Raw genomic sequence first — 18,678 nt, forward strand, 5'->3', positions numbered from 1 at the left:
GCGCGTGCGCCAGGTGCGCGCCGGCAGCCCGGCGCCGCGCACGCCCCGCCTGCCCATCGGCACCAGGGTCAAGGTCAGTAGCGAGGGTCGAGTGCTCGAAGGACGTGGCTCGTGTGGTCGGTCGTCCAGAGTAGGTGGAGGCAGAGAGCTGGCTGCCCAGATGTGTGGCTGGACTCAAGGCGCTCTGCTTCCAAGTGCACAGTTCGTTGCGCCGTGTATGACTGCTGTTACTTTGTGCCATAGTTGTATAGCTAGGGTCGCATACAGTATCTGAAATTTGGTTTGGGCTCTTGGGGGAGAGAACAAAAATCCTCAAATTCTGGGTTGTAGTGAGAACAAAATAATCCAGGCAAATTTGCACTGCTTGCATTGAATGATATTTTTTGACAGCAGATGACAGTAAACATGATCCTTTAGCTGGTCTCAGTAATCACCAAAGACCTTTAGAGATTGGCTGCTTGCATCTTAAATTTTCTAGCTTCTCAAGTATGTGCTTTCTTTCTAAGTCTATGCTCACACCTACTGTATTTTTTGATGATATGGACCTGATAGAAAGTTGTTTATATTGATAATTATGTTGTAAAGGTGTGAGTCCCAATTAAGGCTGACAGAAAGCAATGCTTAGAATGTTGTGCACCTAATGAACAATTTCCTAGAGCACATTATGACAAATTCATTATTAAAATGTCATGCAGCTCATGATAACATGAATAGGAGCATCTGTAGCATAGTAGTTTGTGTACCTATGTTTAGCCAAGGCGCAATCTTTCCCACTAAAGGGAGAGATTCTGGGGCAATGTGGTACCTGCCTAGGCTTTTACTGACCTAGATACACTTTAATTTGTGACGAGGGGTGCAGTTTCCTACGCAGTGGGATGGGATGCTACTAGCCCCTCCCCAACTTTGGGAAGAAACTTGGTCAAAATCGTGGAGATCATGGTTTGCACCATTTATTTGGGATTAAAGAATTATCGACTCACCCGCTTCTCAAGTTATGTACAAAACTACACCATCTGAGACGTCAGGCTGCTGCGTGATCCGGCTCGGACGGCAGTGCAGTAGGGGCGGGGTAGTTATTCCCTTCTCATAGAGCAAGTCAGCCGTACAAAGGTAGCGTCGCCACATCTACTCACCGACGTTGAGTCTGATACAATACTTTTCTCAGTGTATGACGCGGAGCTGAATTTATATATTGCCTTTACCTAAACCATCAAATAATCGCGTTGTCACCCCGCACGCGGCTGCAAAAAATAAAACGTCGGAAGGCTGCACGGGGCGCGCACTGCATAACAGTCTTCAACGGCAGAGCCGCTGTAAGTTTTTTATCGGTTCTGATCTTGCTTTTTTAGGACCTTAATGATTTTCGAAAGCTCTTCGTTGGCAAGATCCCGGTCAAATAAGAGGCACATCTTAACAAACGTAAAAAATATAAATTCAAAACCAAAAGTTCTGCTGAACGGAGAACAGGAAACCCTGCTTTAGCTTTATATTCAGACCACAGTTCTGTGGTGACGCTCTGTAGATCGGTAGAAAAAAAATCGCATGCTTTTATTTAATGCCCTTTTTATGCGTTTTCATAGATAGAACAGCAGTATTAGCCTTATTCCTTGGAGAAAAAGCAGGAGAATAGAGATATAGTTGGGTTGATATGTCTGCAACATCACTTCATCGAAACAATAGGCGAAGTGAAATTCTTAAGTTCAAGGCGTCACTTCTATTGTTTCGATAAAGGCACGTTGCCGAAATATCAACCCAACTGTATCTCTCTTCTCCTGGTTTTTCTCCGAGAAATAAGGCTAATGTTACTATCTTATCTGTGTGAATAACGTTTCTCCCTAATGTACTGAACAACTTACTTTTATGCGTTTTCGTCAAGAATTCAGCTCGGATTTCTTGGTCGAGAATTTGCCTTCTCTCCAATGCCAAATCCTCCCCAAGAGTCGAAGACTCGCGGAGCCGTGAATTTCCTCGTGCCCAAGCGAGTGTTGGGGATGGTGTCTGATGTCATCATTATGTTTTCTATGCAGTGTCCGTTTTTTATAGCTTCAGATGCAAGTTTTATCAGAATGCTATTTTTAATGGATTAAAATAATTTTTTAATCAATATAAAATAAGTTCACGCTATTCTTGGGGGTACATGTTAGTGTAACATCATGTCCTTCCGCATCAATTTGTATTGTATTACAATGACTTCTACGAGCAATCGAGAAGCGTTGAATCGGGGCGTATACGAGATGTTCTCCGCCCTCTCGCTGCTCCCCGGCCCGACAAGAGGCTTTGTTACTGTATTGAGCGCGGGCTCGGCCCTGCGTCTGAGCGCATCGGTGTCATTGGTGGACGGTAGGGGGTTAAACATGTGCTGGTGAGCAGCAACGGATCTTGGCACTGAGTGCATTGGAAGGAAAGATTGTGTGCGATGGGGTATAAATATTCGGCTGAAACCCGCAAGTACTATTCTTCGTTCAGTCGTGTGAGTGGCACGCGATGCTGTCGAAGCTCCAGGAACAGCTTGACTTCATTTCACGTTCCTCACAGAGAACAATTTTTATGTTCTTTCGGGTGTATATTTGTGGAGAACAAAATGCCTTGGGGCTAAAGCCACCAAGGAACACCCAAGTTTCAGACACCGGTCGCGCATCGATGTGGGGCGGGGATGCTCTGCGTCAGAGAGATAGTAGGTTGGTTTTCTGTGGATGTTTTCCCATCTGTAAATGTTTGCGCGTGATACCTCACCGTGCCACCGTGTGCGCCAGTGCATGCGTATTCGTGCGCGCCGATCACACTGTCGTGTGAACAGCCCGCCGCACCCGCTGACCCCTCCCCCCCCCCCCCCCGCCCGCCGACAGCTCGTCAACGGCGACATGGTGTACGACAGCATTAACCAGGGCCGGCGGGTAGACGTGCTGTGGCCCGACGATAGGTGGCGCCAGCACGGCGGCAAGAACCACTGGGGCTCCTGGCTGCCGGACGGCCGGCAGGGCACGGTGGTGCACTTCTGGTGTCCGTCGCACCCCGACAGGCGCTACCGGTGAGGGCAGGGGCATGGACGCCGCGGCGGGGTGCCGCCGACCGGGTCTGACCGGAGGCCCCACCCGCGCCCCGCCCGGTGACACCGAGGTGGCTTACTCGACGCTGAGACGTGGCTCAGCCCGTGGAGCTGTTGTGGGGGCGTGCTCTTGGGGTGAGAGATAGAGAGCGGGATGAAGGGAGAGACCGTGGTGAGGTTTACGTGAAGCTGAGAACAGTCTTCTGTTTTCACAACCGTCCACAGACCATCATGCACCTGTCCATCCGCTGCGTGCTCTGTCCACGCCCCCCCCCCCCCCCCCCCGTCAGCTGCATGTTTGGCATACTGGCTCTGCTATTGGGTGTCGGTTGGGCATTTGCCGCGCTGGTGTCCACTACATGACGTCACTGGGAGCTAGTCCCAGTTACAAGGCAGTGTCGTGCAAGCTAGTTCGCCGAGTGTTGTGTAAACGAGATGCTCCACGGGAAATGGCAGTAATAGTTTGAATGAAGTGAACCGTGGCTAGTAGTAGTTTCAGGCTGTGAAGTCTGGCATATGACTGGGTGCATTTTAACTCTCGCGGCGTAAACCAGGTGCGGAATAACTGTGTATCGCTAAAATAATTTCCTTGACATATAGCTGACACGATCTCAGCCGTCACTGCGAATACTGTGCGTTCAAACGCTGCGTCGGTCTTCTTCCTTATGGACGTCAGACGTAACAGCTGGCCGGTACGACTGGACGGGACTCGACTGGAATCACTGGCCAGCTGGAGTCTGTGGTGATGCATTCGGTAGCTCTTGATCATTGTTATCAATATATAATACGCAGCGTTATCATCTGCGTTACCTGAACCTAGATTGCAGCGTTACCATTTGCGCTTCTAACTCTATCTGTGCAGCGCCACACTGGCGACCTGCCCACCTGAACGACAGCCGTCGCCCTCCCGCCCCCGCCGCGCCGCCAGGTCGCACGTGGACCGCACGACTCCGCGGCCCATCCACCTGACGTGCCGCCTACACCTCACCTGCCCCGCCGCGCCCCCAGGTCGCACGTGGACCGCACGACTCCGCGGCCCACCCACCCGACGTGCCGCCCTCATCTCACCTGCCCCGCCGCGCCCCCAGGTCGCACGTGGACCGCACGACTCCGCGGCCCACCCACCTGACGTGCCGCCCTCATCTCACCTGCCCCGCCGCGCCCCCAGGTCGCACGTGGACCGCACGATCCTGCTGCTGGAGATGAACGGTGGCAACTACGTGCCGGTGGCCGAGGCCGGCTGCCAGCCGGTCGACGACGCGCTCACGGAGCCCGAGCGGGTGGTCGATGTGTGATAGGCCGTGGCGGCCGCCGCCGACCCCGACACTGTGATACTGACTGAGGCTGAGGGCGGCTGCGCGCGTCAGCGCCGCGGCCGCCTCCGTGCCGGCGCCTGGCGAGAGGCCGGCCGCGGCCGAGGCTCGGCCGCGTGTGCTGGTCCTGCTTCGTGGCCGCGTGCTGGTTGTATTCGTGCGTTGCAGTTTTTTTACGCCGGTGTGTGTGTGTCCGCGTTTTCGAGGTGACCGTCGCAGTGCTGGGAAGGTGCGGCAATTCCAATCATCACGTTGTAATGCGACCCGTGCCTGTGTTGATGATCCCATTGGTGCTCATTGGAAGGTAGTGGACCCGGCCGGCTGGAAATAAAGTCCATTGGCAGGCCTAAGGCATGTTCTCTTTCCTTACGAGACGAGGGGTATGGATATTCGTATTGCGTTTCGGGACCTACCCTGTGGTGTTCCGGCATTACCAGCTGACTCCAGCCGCCCTGCGTTCGATGTGCGCTGTCGGATGCTTCCGAACAACGTACACGATCATAAGCGCGCGCACTAGCGGAATGAGGCCCGCCCGTCTGATAATGGACAGGCTTTGCATTACGGCAGATAGCTGAGCAGGCTGCTTGTACTCCACTGCCACCTATCGGCGGCGAAAGCTATCAGAGCGGTCAGAACGTTGGAATGGCTGGGTAACTTTTGAATTATGCACAGCCTCGGGATAAACCCTCGGAACAATCACTGGTCTCATTTCAGGAGGATGGTTTGGGGAATATATCGCTTTAAAGGCATCGATGGCATTATGTTGAGGCGGGACAGCGGTTAGCAGGCCTGTGAATGGTTAGCAAACTGTTAATGGTCAGCGGCCTGGTGGTTATGTGGTGGTTACCATTTGAAGGCGAACGTGGCACGGAAAAGGGCGGGTGCCTATGGCTGGAAATTCAACCAACACTGCACCACAGCCCTTCCACCGGTGCTTGATTTCAACTTATTGGTTCGTCCTCGTTGATTTGCATGCACACCTCATTTCTTTGCCCTGTTAGTCAGCATGTTTCTGAATCGCGTGGAGCCGAGCGTAGATTTGGCGCCGCATGGCGTCCGCCCTGCGATGATCATATTCGTTCATTAAGGAGCTATGCGATGAGCCAGGTGGTGAGGATGATTCTCTGGAGAAAGCCATACCGTCACTGAAAGAACGCAACAATCTGCCCTACCCATGGTTGGCAGGAAAGAATTGGTGATATCAGTACATCATTGACTTTGTTGCTGCTTTTTGTGGGCTGCTGATCCTTTGTCGAACTTTCCACATCAGACGTGACCCCTTGTAATCAGAGACCTGGTGACTTCCAGCCACAAAATTCAACTGGCAGGAGCCCATTCAGAACACATCAATGACTAATGCTTCCGACGGGATTTGAGGGGCGTGTCCGAAAGCTGTACCTTTAGGAGCTGCCATGCCTGGTGCAACGCAACCTTGAGAGCGCGCTTCGCGGACGGCTGCCGCAGTTATAGAACGTCTCTCGAGCCAGCTCTCCTGCCCCCCCCCCCCCCCCCCCCGTTTTCTGGCGGAGCCGCGTCCAGCCCGTCTGACAACGCCACATGTCACGGCAGAGTCCGACCACCCGGCCTGCCCGCAGTTCCAGCAGCAGACAGAACAGACAGCACGCAGCTTCTCGTATTGATCCCCATCCCCTGTACACAGGTACACCTACAAGCAACAGTCACACGGGGCGGCGAGCGCACCAGCCTAGGCCTGCTTGCTGCTGATCGGGTCGACAGTCGGCTCCGGGAAGTTGAACTGCGGGAACTTGGCCACGTCCTCGCCCTCCTTGAAGCCGTACGAGCGGGCTATCCGCTCCAGCTCGTTCTTCATCTCAGCCTGCAGCTGCGGCGTCGGGTCCACCAGGCCATCCTTGGCTGTCCTGAGAGCGACGGGGTAGCAACGGTCAGGCGGCCACGCCGGCCGGCGCAGTGCGCGCAGCCGGTACGGCGGATACAGCGGTACGACACGCGTCTTCGCGCGCGTGCTTAAGTTTACCGCCTGCCCCGGAAAATCGGGCGCTGGGACCTCCCAGCCACATCGAACAACCCAAGTTGCACAAAGGGGCATGAACTCACTTGCTCTTGGAGCCATATGCGCGGAGTTTTTCCAAGAAGAGCTTCTGGATGGGGTCGTTCGCCTGGGTTTGGCCGAGCGCAGCGGATGTGTTGATGTGCCGCGCCAGCCGAAGGGAGGCGGCCGCCTGACGCAAGGGTCGTGCCAGCTGGCTCATCCTGCCAGCACAGACAGACCCTGCATCACGGTGGCACGGCCATGGCCCGGTGAGTGCTTCACTGCTTCAGACTGAGAGACTGTCACGGCACGCACAAGACCATGAAGCAGAGGAATGAACCACATTTTAACAATGTATTTGTCTGTCAGCATCACCCACTGAACAGTGGACAGCTGAGGCTTGGCAGTTGGCAAAGTAATAGAAATCCTGGGATTCTTCTCGATATCTCTCTAAAATATAAACCCAGATGCTTATCACGAATTGACACAGGGAACAATTCTGGCTAGATATATGCTACCTATACATGACTTCCACTGGCAGCCTGGTGAAACCCTGTGAAAAGTGGCTGACCCAGGCCAACACAGATGCCAACTAGATAATCATTTTGAGCAAAAGAATCCAAAAGGGAAAATGGTGAGTTAATGACTCCTGTGTGTATATACAAAAACAACAGGGAAAGGCCAATCACAATGCATACCACAGCGCAAGCATGTATGACTATCAAAATGAAGCACCCTGACCTAATGCTCTACTGTCATTTTCAACGCTGTGTGGAAAAAATCATAATTTATATGTTACAAATTTGCCTTACATACTTCAAAAGTCTCAGGGCCTTTCCTAAAGTAAAAGAGAGAATATTGTTATTTTACCATGCACCCAGATGGCCATAAGATTCCGATTTCTGAACATACCTGCTTGTTTTAAACTGTGGTGGTTAAATTAGGTTTATTTTATGTAAAATATGCTGAATGTAGTGGCCCCACAGACAAAGAGGGTATCAGTGTTGGAAAACTTGACGTTTCCTGGTGTAATGTATACCAGGAGATTTTGTACTCCAGGATTGTGACTAGGTAAAAAGAAGTACTTTGTACTCCATCATGATGGAACAAAAACAGCTTTTGTAAAAGCTTGTTTTACCTCTTGTGTCAGGCCAAAATAAAACCAGAACATGCAACAGGTTCAGACTTGCTGCTTCCATCAGGAGCCATGTATTGATATCTGCAAGAGCAAAAATCTTGCACCCACCAGACTAAGACGCCCAATAGCAAGCAGCCTGTGTTGCCACCTAGGTACATGACAAACCATGTATGGAAATGTAAAAAAGTGTGTGAACATTGAATGGAATCGCCTTTGAACGAAACCGGGAAATGAGAAAGTACCAGAATCGCACCGGTCTGTAGATTAGCAAAGCTGTCACTTCCTATGTTCGCGGACCAACTCAAACTTGAGCATGACTTAACCGGCCATTGATGACGAACCACATTAAGTCGCGGCTGCTGTGCGTATGCGGTGCTCGGGAGCTCGCCATCGTAATTATAAAAAATTTGAAGGTAAGAGCATGAATCTACCTGTTTTGCGATTATTTACGATATGTCCTGTCTTAAACACCACGAATGGTGTACAATTATTTCTTCTAGCGCTAGGTAGGAAAGTACACCCTGACCCAGAGCCTTTCATAAATTGAAAACTCATGTATATGCACATGTGTTTCATAGCACAGAGTATGAGACTGTGTTGTTTCAGTGTGCCATGTTTAATATTGGTGTTTCCTTTCATTTAAAGCACTTTTACATGAGCTGCTGTATATGAAAAGTGGTGCTTTCGCTGAGTACCACCCATTGTAGTGTTATCTCTCAAAGATAACCTAAACAAAACTGTAATGACCCACAGCATTTCGATAATTTTGTACTCCACCAGAGAAAATTTGTACTCGGCTACCAGGACATTTTTTGGAATTTCCAACACTGGAGGGTATCACTACCAGTAGATTTTGAGGGATCAGATGATTGTCCCAACACACTTATTATCATAACATGGCATGGAAAGAAATGCCTAGAGCTAATGGATCAAAGATGTGACTTTAAATTGTATGAATTAGGGAGATTCACCAAATATGCACCTAATGCATGGTGCACCCTGGCAGAAAATGTAAGGTTGCATTATACTAAGCCCATGTGACTTATGTTTGGTCATCACCATCTCCCTGTAACATATTTATGAACTGAGTGTCACAGTAAATCTAAAATCTTCCCCTTCACATGAGGGATGGAACACTTTTATGATGTAATACATTTGTCTCTGGAATGATACCCACCATGAAAATGAAAACCATAGGCAAAAGCAAATATAACAGATGAATCCGAGGTTGTGATCAAATTCTTAAGCAGTGTCTAAAACTTGGGTGTTTCTTGGTGTTTTTAGCCCAAGACATGTTGTTCTCCACAAATATACACTGCAAAGAATGTAAAAATTGTTCTCTGATCGACATCGGATGAAAGCAAGCTGTTCCTGAAGCTTCAACAGCATTGCATGCTGCACTCACAACTAAACAAGAGATACTGCTTGTGGGTTACAGCTGAATCTCTCCCATATCACACACAGTCTTTCCTTGCAATGCACTCAGTGCCCAGGTCTGCTGCAACTCACCAGCACATGCTCAACCCATCTACCGTCAAACAACAATGATGCCCTCAAGCATCCAGCTTTAGCCCACACTCAAAACAACAGTGTCTCTTGACCGGCCAGGGACAAGCCCAGAGAACATCTTGTATATGTCACTATTCAACATGTCTGGATTGCATGTAGAAATCATTGTAACACAATAAAATTGATATGAAAGTATATGATATCACACTAAAATGTACCTCTAAATATGAGATGAATTAATCATATGTTGATTAAAAGTTTGTTTAAATTCATTTCAAATAATAAACTTATTAAAATTGCATTTGAACCTGTCAGAAATAGATATTATATAGAAGGTATAATAGTGACATCAAACACCATCCAAAACACTCGCTTGAGCACATGGGAAACCACGGCTCCATGAGTCTCTGCTCCTGAGGAAGATTTGGCATTGGCGAAGATATGTTCTCCACCTAGAAATCCAAGCTGAACACATGATGAAAATGCATAAAAGCATCATTAAACAAAAGCATGGAATATTTTCTATTGATCTGCTGAGTGGTGCCACAAAATCATGATCTGAGTACAAAGCTGAACCAGGGTTTCTTGTTCTTCTTTGATAACTTCTAGTCTTATGTTTATATAATTATTTACCCTTTTGAGATCCACTTTTTATTCAAGCCAGGTCTCACAAATACTTTTTGCAAAATCATTAACATCCTAAAACGCAATATAAAAACCGCTAAATAGCTTACACTGGCATAGTCACTGAAGACAGCTATTGTGTGTGCTCCATTTCTGTAGCCTACCAACCTTTTTTGGAGGAGCCACACATGGAGTGGTGAAAGCGTGACTTGTTGGTAGTGTACAAAAAGGCAATATATAAATTCAGCTCAGAGTTGTACAATAATAAAAGCATTGTATCAGACTCAATGCTTGTGAGTGGATGTAACAATGCTAACTTTGTGAGGCTGCAAGTGAGAAACTTAACATTTCCTTGGATTTTCGTTCCTCCAAATTAATCTTTACTGTGATCAAATATGCAATGTCTATGCACCAGTTTCACATTCAACATGCTACATGATGTGCTCTGGGCTGGATTTATTCTTGCTACAGGCCTGTTTTAATCCCAATTTTCATCTTTACCTATTCAACATAGCTCAGATTAACTTGCTTGACGACTTTCTTGTAAGTGTTATGTGGTAAAACATCTGCTAGTTAACATCCACGTCAAAACACCGCCCTTACAAAACCCACATCAACATAAAAGCGCCGTCAGCAAGTTTTCAGCCACAAGCCCATTTTCCTCCAACTTAAAGCGAAGTGGCGAGACGGAACGCTCTAAAACCCAATAACATTCTTCACGTATATTACCTGGAATTTTACCTTCTCAAATTATGGCAGCAGCCGCCAGACACAACGCACCAAAGCAAAGACCGCCTGCGCGATGCCGCGGAAAAAGGTCAGACATAGATTTGACGCATTTGTTACATATGAGGACATCGAAAAAAGAAGAAAACCTCTGTTTATGTTCGAAAAGGTGGGTTATCGGCAAGCTGTACCAAAATTAGCCAATAATGTCCTCAAGCTGTCCAGATCCGATTTGAACTGGCTACGGGCCTTGTAACGAGAAAAATTGGAGGGCCAAAGGTACCGTCCTTATGTGATATCACACTTATATGGCATGATATATGCTGTACTCTTTTATACGGACTGTTTATAAGAACTTCCGGCTAGCGCTCTTCGGAAAAAATCACCGATAAACACGTCACCTCATCTCTCCATCGGGTGCAGGCTGGAACCACATTCCAGCAATGATTTTGTAGCTCTGGTGCAGACTAAGGCCATTTCCCCGATGAAAATGCTTCATTGAATGTGCTAGGTCGAAAAATCCGGTTTAGTGAAATATCTACATTTAAACCGGCCGGCAAAGAACAACATTTTTACGCCGCCGTAGCGTTCGTGCCGTACGGTTTAGTCTCATTACGGCGTTACAGCGTCGCCTAACCAGAGTGCAGTAATGCGGGGCTTGATAGGGAAGAGGGGAAGAGGAAGGGACTTTTGATTGAGCGTCACCGAAGCATGACAAGGAGAGGGCATGAAGCTAAATAGCATGACGATACGGTCAAATGTGGTTGTTTATTAGGCTTATGTGTTTTTAACTGTCTTAAAATCTTTAACACGTGCCCGGGTGGGGGTAGGGGATCAAATTGACCTCCCGAAGGTTTTTCCAGGATGGCTCCGAACGGCGCGGCGTAGCCGCGCCAAATTTTTCATGGCTGTAGACAATTGAAAAGCGGATCGTTGGTAACGCAAATTTAGGTGTACCTTGTAAGGTCGCTGACCTATGGCAGGTCAAATTCAGGCCACTGTTTCAGCGAAGTCAATTTCTAGTGAATCGTTCAATCTGATGCAACAACGGAGTGTTAGACGAAGCCATATATCTCGTAAATGCTTTATTGGACAACATAACAAGTGAATGCACAAATTGCATTGACCTAAGGTCAGGCATGAAGGTTAGGCCAAGGTCGAAGCCAACTTGTTTTATTTCTCTAGAGCTTGCTGTATGGGATGGTTCCTGGTGCTCATTTGGAATTTATTGATGGCAGGAACCGTATACTACATCTTCCATGGGCCTCTTAGAGGTAAAAATAGGTCATTGACCTAAAACGACCCAGGTCACCACTCGGTTTTTAGGAGCATACTGTCTCGGGTGTCTTGTATGATTTTGTCACCATGACCTTCAAAAGGTCGAACAAGCTCATTGACCTAACATGAGCAAATGACCTGCTTAGAAACAGTTATCTAGGTTATGGGGTCGCTTTGGAGACCAACCTGGAATCTGACCTTGTTTGACCTTATTTGACCCGAAGGTCATGACCTAGGAACCTCAAAATTCGACCTAAGTGAGTTCACGTACAGGTCAACATACCCTGTGAATTTGGTGTCCCTAGCTCTCACAGTTCTCAAGATCTCAGCGGGGTCAAATTGCCCCCCCCCCTCCACCCGAGCGAAGGGCATCCAGCTGGCCATCCGGGCGCGTGTTAAACCGGATACCACCGGCTTCATACTATGACAAGTAAGCGTCCGTATTTCCTTCGAACCTTAAGCTTAAAGGGAGTGTTCCACCTTTGTGTGGGGTTTTGAGCTGAAATAATCATCTTGAGGACCTTTTGATGAAGTTCACGGCCATGCCCTTTTTAAGACCCAAAACCCTCTGGTTCCTGAGTTACACGTCCGCAAAAGAGGGAAAATGTTTATTAGGAGACTACTTTAAAGTCGCCTTGGCATGGGTGTCGTGATAGAAACGTCATGCAATGGCCGTTATATTACAGGCTATTTTCTGCTCGTGGTCAAACCAGCACGGCCGCTGATACATTCGCAAAAGCGATGATGCGGCAAGTGTGATACAATCCGCTGGAGGTGATTGGCTGTTGGTAAGACTTCGCTGCTGAGTGTGTGTCGCAAACGTAAGCGTTAGCACTTTCGCGTTGTGCGGCACTCGTCAACGGGCATTTTTCCTTATTTCTAGGCCATAGGCCAATGTTGTAAAAAAAAAAGAACGCCACTGTCTGCAAAAAAGTACTGTACTGAAAAAAGAATGCCACTGTCCTGAATGTTATAAAAAAGAAGACGCGGCAGCAAAACTCTTTTTTTCTCCTGCTGGTACTTTCTTTCCCCTTCTACTGACGTATTTCTTACAGTGAGCTCGGTTGGCGCCTTGTGCATCGGAGCAAAGAACCTGGCGCGGGTACTAACTCAAAAGGGTTAGCAGCCCATCCAGCACTCCCAAATGGGACCCATGTGGGCTTAACGTGGAGCAACTGGCTTAATGGGGGCATGGGCTACAGGTGGGCTTTTAAGTGGGCTCCAGCTGGGTCCCACATGGGGCGCCCACATCATTTCGTATTTTTGCACGCACCAGAACTGTTCATGCCTTGTACTGTTCCGTCGGAATTTATCACATCAAGAAGGAATAACACACCAGGAGGGAATGCTTGCATTGGTGGGATCCGTGTGGGCCATACGTGGGCAAGCTGGGCTCATGTCAACATGGCTTGCCGGTGGGCTGGTATCTAGGCCTAATCTGGGCCCAGATGGACTGTCCATATGCTACATGCGCAATCAAGCTGCCACACACAATATTGATGTGTATACCAATTGTTTTTATTGCCTGGGTTTCGTCATATCATGTGCAATTATTCTAAAACATGAGACTGCTGCCTGGACTGGGGTCCGTATGGGCTGAGCACGGGCTAGCTGGGCTTATGTCCACGTAGGTCACGGGTGGGCTAGCATGAAGGCTCCATCTGGCGCCCAGATGGGTTGACCATACGCTACCATATTTGGTGTGGGTGCATTTGGCTTTTTACCTTGTCCTCCCGCGTTGGATTTTCCTCATGTACAAATGAGTACATGACAAAGGAGAACAGCACGGGTTGGGGCTCATATGGAATGTATGTGAGTAAGTTGGGCTCATGTCAACATGGGCCGCATGTGGGCTGGTCTTTGGGCTCCATCCTGGACTCAGATGGGCTGCCCATATGTCACGTATGCAATAAAGTTGTCATATACATAATTATGTGTACATGAATTGTATTTAAAGTTTTGTGGTTTTACCATATTGTGTGCAATTTGTTTTCATGTGCCACATCCATGCTCACGTCCATGTAGGTTGCGGATGGGTCGGTATTTCGGCCCCATCTGGCACCCAGGTGGGACTGCCCATACGTTACCATTGGCATTATAAAATTAGGGAATATTACCAAGGTACCACGCTGCCAAGGCATTATAAAATTGGGGAAATACTGCAGTAGTCATATATATATATATATAGAGAGAGAGAGAGAGAGAGAGAGAGAGAGAGAGAGAGAGAGAGAGAGAGAGAGAGAGAGAGAGAGAGAGAGAGAGAGAGAGAGAGAGAGAGAGAGAGAGAGAGAGAAGAGAGAGAGAGGAGAGAGAGAGAGAGAGAGAGAGAGAGAGAGAGAGAGAGAGAGAGAGAGAGAGAGAGAGAGAGAGAGAGAGGAGAGAGGAGAGAGAGAGAGAGAGAGAGAGAGGAGAGAGAGAGAGAGAGAGAGAGAGATATATATATAGATATATATATATATATATATATATATATATATAGTATATGTATATATATATATAACGTATTGCGCAACAAACTCAAATCTTCAAAAAGTGCTTTTACCCGTACAACCGCGCGAGTTCCATTACCATGAGCCCCGTTGGGACGTTGTTTTGAAGAGAGCTCACGGTGAAATGTAGTGTTATAACCAAAAACTTGTGCGGAAATTATGAGAAAACCTGGAATCGATAGTTCCGCGGGCTGTGCAAACCGTGGGATCAAACTTATTTGACATCTGAGTGTGAATCGGACGCTTGAAATGGATGTGATCACTGGTGGTGCGTGCCAGTGGCTTGTCCTGATCTTGATGTGATGGGGAGTGTGCGTGCGAGGCTTGTACTACTGAGAGAGAACATTGTTTTGACATTATTTAAGTCTAATGACTCCCAATAAAATGTGGCATATCGATATCTGCCTATATATTTATGTTTGCTTTGGAACATGGCAAGGCGGTGGTACCAGCAAATTGAAAGAGAGGCAAGCACTTATGCTGCAGGGGTGTACAAAGGCAATTTGCTACGTCATTATGATCTTCCTAACATGTTAACGAACCTATTCAGGTACTACAGCATGTAATTAATTCACTGCGTGTCATTATAGTTGCAATTCATTTTGACAATAGGTGCAGGTCTGCGTGCCTCATTAATGCACATGCATGGTATAAGCTCGCATGATACAGCTTTGCAAGATTGTATTGCCCCTAAGAATTCTGAAAATACAGCGCTGCAAAAGTCCCTGCAACTTGTGCGATATGCTGGGTGCTGAGAAGGGTGAAAAAGTATTGTTGCTGGCTTCTTGGTTACATAATAATACTTTTATCATGAGCCTTGTGTGCACTGGCAGCTTCATCACTTCCTTGCACTTCGCCCATCTAACCACGACTGCATGCACCACTTGTTACGTTTCCAGTTTTGGGCAAGGTCAGCAGGTGTGCGGTGTCATTTCACCATATGTAATATTTTCTTATTAAACCTGTGTTATTACTCGTGTAAGCAATATTTTCGAGTGGAGCAGCCTGATGGCTGCAGCATGTTGCACAGCTGTGGTAGCAGAAGACGTCTTTGCATCTTTGTCACCTTTGTTTTACGGATTCTCAAAACAGGCTGAGCAAATGATGTCACTTACTGGCTGTGTGCTATGCCGAAAATGATTTGTACGTTGCATCATGTGTTTTTGGTCAGTCATATGTCAGATGCGGAGTTAGTACAAGAATGCACGATTGACCCATCTTTTCATGATGGAATTTGTTATGACAGCAGCAGGGATTGCAGCACAAAACCGTATCATCTCACATTACGCCAGTCCACGGTACATACAGCACTGGGGCAGTGCCACAATAACACTGTTGACCCATGCCATTACACAAGGCGCCACATTGTTTGACTACTTTATGTCAAGCCTACAGCTTATAATTTATGGATGATTGGTAACAACTGATTTAAACAAAGCCAAAAGGACTACCACCAGCGAGAACGCGGCTGCACCGCAATGGTTATATCAGGGTTAATCAGCGACTGCATAAATAATTATAGGCAAGAAAAGCATTATTGGTAGTTCAACCTTACAATCTTTACCATAGCAATGACAATGTTTTTTTTTTAAAATCAATTCATATCAATGATACAAATTAATCAATGTTTACATGGGATTACATTTCCAGTCACAAATAATCAAGAAAGTAACTATTGTGCACATCACATGATATCAATGTCAGAGCTACAGCACAGCAGGCAAGCATTGGTCGACAATACAGTATTGACATCCTCAGCAGTCCTTGGCAAGTTTCGGTAAGAGATTCATGACACTATATGACAGCCTTCACAGCATATCGTGCTTTGATATTATAATCTGCCATAAAAGAGGGCGATCGCTGCGGTGCGTATGTCTAAAAGCCCACTAAAGCTTTTTTTACAAACAGTACCAAGACAAAAATCCACAACCAAGCCATTCACTAATCCGCGACCCGGCACAGCGCCCGCAGCTAGAATGGCCGGCTAGCGTCAGCTCTCGTGCGTTTCGAGGCATTCTTTAGGCCTGGTTGCCAGATACTGGTAGGTATTGCTGTCGTCACAAAACGATTCCATGACGCCATCAAACGACGATGTGATGGGGTGCATCTTCACAAAATTTGAATTTTGCTTCTTGGGGTCATTTTTAAACCCTGAAAGCTTACCAGTTGTTACAAGTAAGCTTTTCCCACCATATCTGATGTATATCTCAATATCTTCAACTGTGGAGCATTCCCTGTAATTACGACATCTGGCTTAATGACGCCCGACCAAATGGACGTCAACGTAACCAGGGGAGGGGGGTTTTCGCCCAGCGTTACCAGAGCATAACCAAGGGGACAGGGGGGCTGGAAATGACTAAATTGCTTGGCATAATCCATAGAAAATAGTTAGGGGAGCGCAAGTCCCTCCCTCCCCCTCCCCCACCCCGACTTGACCTCCAGCACCACCAAGTTTCAGAAAGTCAAAACTGATGAGGAATCCACTTGATGGTTATTGTGGGGGTAGATAACATCTTTTTCTCCGTCCAGTTCCCCCCCCCCCCAAATCATTTTGCGGAACTACGCCGCGTGGTCGCAAACTTGCGCATTACTCGAAATGAGCCGAAATCAGTCTCGAATTAACGTTAGTTCTGGGCTGAGTCAACAGCACTGATTTAAGTCTTAACCGAGTCAACTTCATAGCAATGTGAGAACCTATCCAGTAGCGTAATGGATAGGCATAGAGGATAGATCGGTGGATAGTATGGAACAAACAAGGTGGCTACATATTTGAGAATACAAGCTATCACCATTTAGGAAGTTCCCAAACCGGAACCAATGAATCCAGGTACCCTTAGGAACCCGCATTCAACTTTGGTCAAGCCTTAGCCAATCAATGGTTTGATTAAAACGCTAGAATGCTCGTCTTTTACCAGACCTCAGCAAACAGACGCTCAGAATATCATCTTCAAACGAGGTCACCAGGTAAAGGTTCACTGACGTTGCGTTCGCACGCATTGCTTCGTTTGTCTCATTGTTTAAAAATTTGCTGATTTTGGGTTTGGTGAGACCCTTACCATAAGATCCTCTGACCCTGCTTACACGGCCTTGAGTCAGACCAAGTTGGACACAAAAAAATATATGCAAGCAACGTATATTCGGAGTTCCACAGTTTAGCTGTGCTTATTTTGTTCCTAAAGCATTGTGTGGGTTTAATGTAATCCCGTCTCATGTAACATCATTTATACCAAAACACATGTCCTATTCATGCTTTCGTGATGCCAATAGAACTGCTGATGTGAAATACTGCCAACGAAATCGATGCCACCGAAATCGATACCACCGGAATCGATACCATCGGAATCGATTCCGGCATTGAGCTATGTCTCCTTGAGTCTGAACTTAAGCAAGTTAAGATGATATTGTGATGCTCGGAGTCAGCGTCGGGAGGCTGTGTTTTTGCTCAAATTGCAATGCGTCGGGAAAATAGCGCCTGAGCAAACATTTGGCATGCAAAAACTCAAAGTTTTACAGAACACAACTTCTAAATAATTGATATTGACGCTGACAGCCGCCACGCAGCCGATCCTCTCAAATGAGAACGTTTACGTTTCTCAAGTGCGGCTTGCTCGGCCTGTGGCGGTTCTTGTTCCGACAGCCCTCATCTGTGCACTGGGTAGCATATGAAACACCAGACGTATTGCTTCCTCAGAATCTGTGTACACTACAGGCTTTCAAAGGGGTCAAAGAAAAGTACATTTCCAAAGATGGCGTCGAAGTGATCGAGGATCGATTCCAGAGTTGAGCCGGTGATTCGGCGACTTGGAATCGAAGTCGCTTCCAAATTACGCTGCGTAACTCTAATTTAGTGGCGGAAACAATACCGCAGACTTACGATTCTAGTGGAGCACAATCAGGTCGCAATCTGCCCTCTAGCCAAGCGATATGAAAATGCCACTGTGGCAATCGAACCACGGCGGCTGGTCATGCCTACAGGCGTTTCTAAGCCGTCAGTCAAGGCTATTAACAGGAGCGACACCATGCTTTAATGTCCGGAGGCCAAACGATAATCTTGGGGTCCTACATGATGCTCCGGGGAGGGGGAAGGGTTTGGACAACTCATGGTTTGGGGACCGAAGCCGTGACGTAATAGAATGGTTGCTGTCGCCAGGGGCTCGTAAGAACCTGTGTCGACGAGGCCCCGCCAGATTGGCTACCTTGTTGGTCCGTTTCAGGACTTTTCAATGGCGTCACAAACAGCCAGTGACATCGAGACTTTCTGATCGGCGCGACCTTCCGTAATCCGTACTCAGTTTTCGAGATATTTGCCTATCTTGGTGACCTGCACTGGTCCTGATTGTCATGGGATTCAGACAGCCTCGCAGTAACTTCCTGAAGGCATCGGAGTCGTTATTGTGTAATATGCCCTCTAGCCTTATTGGCGGGCTGAGGCCCTGACTGATCATTTGAAGCCATGGGCTGTAGTCACTCCGACGTTACTGGACGTCGCCGAACGTATAAGCTTTTTTGGGGGCGTACACATGTGGGCTCTGCACACATCTCGA

General features: G+C 47.5%; 2 protein-coding genes across 3 annotated transcripts; one reads left to right on the forward strand and one right to left on the reverse strand.

Moving 5' to 3' along the window:
- The first annotated feature begins 22 nt into the window (after positions 1-22).
- LOC119093536 (uncharacterized) lies at positions 23-4,341 on the forward strand. Its single transcript, XM_037216495.1, has 4 exons — positions 23-73; positions 2,847-3,028; positions 4,055-4,141; positions 4,215-4,341. The coding sequence occupies exons 2-4, from the start codon at positions 2,862-2,864 to the stop codon at positions 4,339-4,341; spliced, it is 381 nt and encodes a 126-aa protein (XP_037072390.1). The 5' UTR covers positions 23-73; positions 2,847-2,861.
- A 1,633-nt stretch (positions 4,342-5,974) lies between these two features.
- Positions 5,975-10,469, reverse strand: LOC119093074 (ATP synthase-coupling factor 6, mitochondrial-like). Of its 2 annotated transcripts, none has more exons than XM_037215963.1 (3): positions 10,383-10,469; positions 6,436-6,591; positions 5,975-6,239 (listed from the first exon to the last, which is right to left on the reverse strand). In XM_037215963.1, exons 2-3 carry the CDS (start codon positions 6,588-6,590, stop codon positions 6,065-6,067), a joined length of 330 nt encoding a protein of 109 aa, XP_037071858.1. In that variant the 5' UTR covers position 6,591; positions 10,383-10,469; the 3' UTR covers positions 5,975-6,064. The 2 variants fall into 2 exon arrangements, with proteins under 2 accessions (XP_037071858.1, XP_037071857.1); XM_037215962.1 differs by having other exon boundaries at positions 10,371-10,464.
- Between the last annotated feature and the right edge of the window lie 8,209 nt (positions 10,470-18,678).

Source organism: Pollicipes pollicipes, unplaced genomic scaffold, assembly GCF_011947565.3.
Source record: "Pollicipes pollicipes isolate AB1234 unplaced genomic scaffold, Ppol_2.1 Scaffold_4002;HRSCAF=4701_pilon_pilon_pilon, whole genome shotgun sequence".
In the NCBI taxonomy this organism is placed as follows: domain Eukaryota; kingdom Metazoa; phylum Arthropoda; class Thecostraca; order Pollicipedomorpha; family Pollicipedidae; genus Pollicipes; species Pollicipes pollicipes.